The sequence below is a fragment of the Gregarina niphandrodes genome, assembly GCF_000223845.1.
Source record: "Gregarina niphandrodes unplaced genomic scaffold scaffold00001, whole genome shotgun sequence".
Classification (NCBI taxonomy): domain Eukaryota; phylum Apicomplexa; class Conoidasida; order Eugregarinorida; family Gregarinidae; genus Gregarina; species Gregarina niphandrodes.
Genome location: NW_011645773.1, coordinates 101,018 through 106,578, shown reverse-complemented (window position 1 = coordinate 106,578; position 5,561 = coordinate 101,018). Strand labels below are relative to the sequence as shown.

Genomic DNA, 5,561 nt, shown 5'->3' with positions numbered 1-5,561 from the left:
AGCATTTGTATACTCCCTTATTGGGGACTTGTTTGTCACTCTCGCTAAAATCCTCCACTTCTCCGCATAAGCCGTAAGGTCGGATATCTTCAAATAAGCTCTACAAAAAACACATGTCTTAACCATGGAACCATAACTATGTATCGCTTACATAGGATTCAGTCTCTGTCTCACAGGAGCGTATGGTTCTGGGGAAACATCTGCTATTAACTTATAGGGTGGTTTGAAGTCTTACCAGCTCGTGTCGTTACGGAGTTTGACCGGCCCCGTTCCGGTCCGTAGGCCGAGGTGGTGGCCGAGGTGGTAGCCGAGGTGGTGGCCGAGGTGGTAGCCGAGGTGGTGGCCGAGGTGGTGGCCGAAGTGGTGAGTGAGGTGGTGAGTGAGGGCCGGGACTGGCTAACTCTTGCAGTGGGAGCGTAGACGGGTTCGGTGGGAGGGTTGGCCTGGGCCAATGGATGGTTAAGGACGTTCTGGTAGGTTTGATGGACATCGGACCAGAAGCCGACGGGTTTGCATTCATAGCAGTCGAGGATGCGTTCACCGGATCGCAGTGTGTGCACAATTGTAGTTTCCCCCAGACGCAGAATCATTCCGTCTCTTATACTACCTAAGTCCATTGCGCTATTCCGGATCACGAGCCTCATACCATGCGCAAACTTATCCTGAGGATGGTCATACGCCGTACCGCCATCGAAGATTTGACAAGCCACACGATCCTTGCTCTGTAATAACGTGTGCTTGTACACACACACATTCAAGCTCTCCCCCATCTTCCCCAAATGCTCCGTCCGCTTCAACACCCCATCTAATGCCCCGAAGGATAACAGGTCACTCATTCCTTTTGAAAAGCGCCGCCTCTTTTCACACCCACCGGCACTTGTTGTCTAGGGCCTGTCAACCCGACCCATACCCATCGACCAACCCCCCCCCCCCCCCCCCCCCCCGGGTCAGAACCAATCCGTGATTGGACACTGGACTCGTGTGAAAACAAGGATTCATTTTCCTGTACAAAAACTAGGTACAAAATCAGGTACAAAATCAGGTACTTGCCTTGGACATGTGACCTTCTACCGCAAGCACGTGCATGACCTTAGGCACACAGACTTGCACAATGTCAGGAACACAAGTTCACAGTCACAAGACTACCTCAACTAGTACGAATGAACAGGCGTACATTTCGACGTGCAACTAAACAGGGTTTGTGAGCCCGTCTTGGGCACCGTCTTCATGCCATTTCTTTATTCGGGTCTCAATCAGAAATTTAATTGTGTCCTCTTCACTGTCCAGTCTCAGTTGTCCAGGTTGTATTCCAAAACGAGTGAGCATGTCTTCTCGGAACCATTCAGGTACTTCGGAGGCATCAGGAACCGGTAATGGCGACATTAACCGTGCATTGTTCTTGAGCTTGCGTTTAAGTTCGGGTGTGATAGCTCGCAACCAATCGGTATGTAATCTGCGGAAGAGTCGTAGCGTGAATTCATTAAAGAATTGAAAGACTTGATCACACCTATCCGTATCACCTTCACAAAACTCTAACACTGTCTGGAATACCTCCATAGCTTGCGCTAAAGCTGAACGACTTCGTGGATCTTCCGGTGGGACATTTGTACCAGCTCCTGTACCAGCTCCTGGACCAGCTCCTGTACCAGCTCCTGGACCAGCTCCTGGACCAGCCCGGGAACTTGTCATTACATCCTCAGCCACACTGCCACCATCCAAACAATCCAGTGAAGACGTGTTCGTCTCACTCCGCACCATATCTCGAATCCGTGATGTACTGCTCTCCTCCATCGCGTCCACCGCTGGATGCCGCGATGACGCCGTCCGCGATACTGGACGATCCGCAGCAGACCCACGCAGCGCAGACGAAGACCCGAACACGGCCGAGGAACCGGCTGGGGAACCGGCAAGGGAACCGGCAAGGGAACCGGCAAGGGAACCGGCAAGGGAACCGACAAGGGAACCGGCTGGAGAGAAACCAACCTCCCCCCCAGCACCGCATTCCCCTCCGGTCCTGTCGCGTTCCTCCCGTTCAGCCGCGCCCCGAGCAACGGTCGAATCCACCAAACTCCCGGTCGACTCCGGCGACAGCGGGCTCGACGCGGTCGGGGATGAAGGTGGGGACGGAGCGGAGCTAGAGACATGAGCTCCTGGTGACTGAACCTCTTCGTCGGTCGCCCGCCCCGCATCGGTCCGCCCTTGTTCTGAGACCCGTCCCGAACTGGAGGGTCCCGAACCGGAGGGTCCCGAACCGGAGGGTCCCGAACCGGAAGGTCCCGAACCGGAGGGTCCCGAAGCCGAGGGTCGACCGGGATTGAAAACGATGCCGTTTGGAGGAACTAGACGGGCCGCCAGAGGGCTGGTCAAGCCGTGGCAGGCGGGGGTTCGCAAGCCCAGTGGCGTTCTGGAGTTTATCGGCGTCTTGGAGCTGTTCATGATGGAGAGTCGCTTAATTGGCGAAGTAACCGGAATTCCATTCAACGTTCCCAGCCGGTTTATCGCTACACAAAATAATGCTAATCGGTCGTCCCAGTGCTCCTTGTGTGGGCGCCAGGTGTGTGCAAGCGTGTGCGCAGATAAGTGTGTGCAAGTGTGTGCGCAGATAAGTGTGCAAGCATGTGGGCAGATAGGTGTGCAGGGATGTGTTCGATCATGTTGTACTGTGGGCGACGTGTCTGGGAAAATGTGTTTTGTACATTTGGTGGACGGAGTGGTACCTGCGGCCGACGGGGACAGCGGCGACTCCTCTTCTGGGAAGCCGTGGCGGAAGGGAGCAAGATAGTTGGGGGTCCTTTTCGGCGATTCAAGGAAGAGCGGGCTGGGCTGGTAGTCTTGTTCAATATCTCTAAGCAGCTCCTTGGCTCGGTCAAGTTCGTTACAATTCAATCCCGTAACCAGCTCTCCACAAACAGACTTCCAGGAGTCAGGAATGTTCAAAGACACTTGGAAACATTTCACGATCGTGCCAAATTGGTCATGAGAATGCTCCTCCCATACCAGGACGAGGTCCTCCCCAGTGGGTCCTTCCCCAGTGGGTCCTTCCCCAGTGGGTCCTTCCCCAGTGGGTCCTTCCCCAGTGGGTCCCTCCCCAGTGGCAGTCTTGGGTCGTTTAATTTTGACGGCTTTGACAGACCTGGACCAGTAGCCGAAGTAACCATTGGATAGGAGGCCATAGCTGAGTAGGGTGTTTTTGTAAGAAATGATACCCCATCCTTCGAAGTTGCTGCAGAGCCATTGGCCGTAGTAAGTGAGGCCCGAATGTGTTCTTGCCCATCCGATGCCGCTTAGGGCATCTTCTATCCAGTCGCCACCCATGGAGTCACCGCTAGCCTGGATGACGATGCCTTTACCGGATCTTTGTCCGGTGCGCCAGTAGCCTAGATATTGCTCACCTGAAATGCTGGACATGCATCCAAAACCATCGTTAACACCGTCCCGGAACTCTCCTTCATAGCGGTATTCATCACAACAGAAGATACCAAGACCTTGAAACCGTAACTGATCATCTACACTTCCGTTGTAAAGGGCTGGCAGATGGGGGGCCGAGTGACAGGTTGTTTGTCGCGCTAAATATTGAGGCGCAAACACAATTACAGGAAGCACACCAAACAGTGGTTTAGCCTTCGTATATGTTAATTGCAAACGGCCAATACGAATTCGCCGTAACTTGGCGAAGCCACAGTGGTCCAAGAATGGCACAATGTAACGGCAGTCCACAGATCTCCCGAATTCTGCGCTTTCCAGCTCCTGAAAGAAACGTGTGCTGCCACCCTTATCCACACTGCACTTAGCCGCCGGCATTTGTATCAACTCGTTGTCGGGAATCTTATGCATCGCAATCGAAGGCCCGTCCACCACTATCCACCGCAGAGAACGGTAGTTCCGGTAGATAACCTGCATGACTATTGCGAGTCGCAATGCTGCGTGACGCACAGCCGTCAGGAACTCCCCGCTCTGATCTCGCTCCTCATCCTCAGATGACGTCACTGTGCTAGGCTGCAAGGCGTACTCCTCAAGCGTCAGCTCTTCATCCGCCCCCTCTCCTCTTTCAGGCCCTCTCGCGTCCTGTTCTCCATCGTCCTGCGCCCCATGGTGCGAATCATGCTGCGTTGTACCATGCTGCGCCATGTCCCGCTGCCCGGCTTTACCACCCACTACTTTCGGAGTGCGCAACAATGATGGCTTAGAAAGCAAACCCGCCGACGTACAGCAACGACAGGGGCAGTTGTAGAAACTCTTTTTCACCACCAGGGTCTGGAGTTGATGGCACCGGTACAAAAGTTGTTTACGGAGCTTGGCTGAAAGCTGACAGAACTCCGAGTCCAACGTCAAATGACGTAGAGAATAGTTTCCCGCGGTCTTGAGGTCATCCAGCAGCGCATCGTCCCAGACCAACTGCGAGACCGACTCTGCTGTGCCCGACTCGCCGTTGTGGGCGCCCTTGCCTGCTGTCGAACAACGACCACCAGAGGGCTGGGAATTCGCCGGTTGGGACCTTCGACCCGCCATTGCATCACTGTCCACCAACGCCGTCGCGTGGGCCACCGCTGACACTCGCTCCCCCACGCGTTCCACCCCCGAGCGGTCGCTACCGGCCACTGGCTCTCCCTCAAGCTCGGGAGTCCGATCTCCACTCCGGTGTGCACTAGGACCCCCTTCAGTCTCCGTGCCGGCGGCGGCAGTCTCCGTGTTAGTGGCGGGGACAGCCTCCGTGGTGGTGGTGGTGGTGGGAGCAGCCTCCGCAGTCGTGGGCGCAGCCGGTAAGGAGACAAGTCGGATACCGCTGTAACTGAGGGGCAAAGTGACCAAGACGTGGTTGGGGTGGAGGCCACCGGGTTGCTCAGTATCAGAAGGGTCGGAATCGAGTACGGTACAGTTGAACAGGTACAACTTGGCCAGTTCGCTCACGCCGTCCACATGTGCATGACCCAACATCAGCAGGTCCGTGTTCGTCAAGAAACAAAAGACGCAGTTCCACAACGTGCGCTCAAGCGGCGGCTTCCACTCAACCGCTGCAGGCTCCCGCCCCATCGCCGGCGGCGAAGGCGCTGGTGACAACATCGGGACCTCCGCCGAACTTAAGGCAGATTCTTTGTACCGGTAGCTCCGCGGCAGCCTCTCCGACAGATCTACGCGCGATCCATCTGATCGATCCGTGTGCGCTGGCTCCGAGAGCTCCCTCGGCGCCCTATCCCTGGGCGTCCCGTCCGTGGGCGCCCCGTGCGCGGGCGCCCGGTCCGTAGTTGTAAGGTCCGTGGTTGCAAGGTCTGTGGTTACAAGGTCTGTGGTTACAAGGTCCGTCTCTGGCATTGATCGTCCGCCAGGCGTTAGCCGTCCGTCAGGTGCACGCATCGCCGGCCAACCCATCTAAAAAAATGCTCGTAAAGACTTTCCTACTTCGTTTAACCCTAGCCGCGGAACGCCGCTGGCCGCCAATACTGCCAGAGCGCTGGCCCACGGTGCCCGGAACAAGTGCCCCTCCCCCCCAGCCGCCGATCTTTGGTCAGACGCCGACCCTTCGCCAGATGCCGACCTCAAACGTGCTGCAGACCGTCGCCCCG

General features: G+C 56.2%; 2 protein-coding genes across 2 annotated transcripts; both read right to left on the bottom strand.

The window, feature by feature from the left end:
* Positions 1-235: 235 nt before the first annotated feature.
* On the bottom strand, positions 236-836 carry GNI_001900 (hypothetical protein; the record flags this gene model as incomplete). Its single annotated transcript, XM_011130181.1, has 1 exon — positions 236-836. A coding segment is annotated over one exon (601 nt), but the record flags the coding sequence as incomplete, so codon positions are not given.
* A 352-nt stretch (positions 837-1,188) lies between these two features.
* GNI_001890 (putative MORN repeat protein) lies at positions 1,189-5,367 on the bottom strand (the record flags this gene model as incomplete). Its single annotated transcript, XM_011130180.1, has 2 exons — positions 1,189-2,501; positions 2,718-5,367. 2 exons carry the CDS (start codon positions 5,365-5,367, stop codon positions 1,189-1,191), a joined length of 3,963 nt encoding a protein of 1,320 aa, XP_011128482.1.
* Positions 5,368-5,561: the final 194 nt, after the last annotated feature.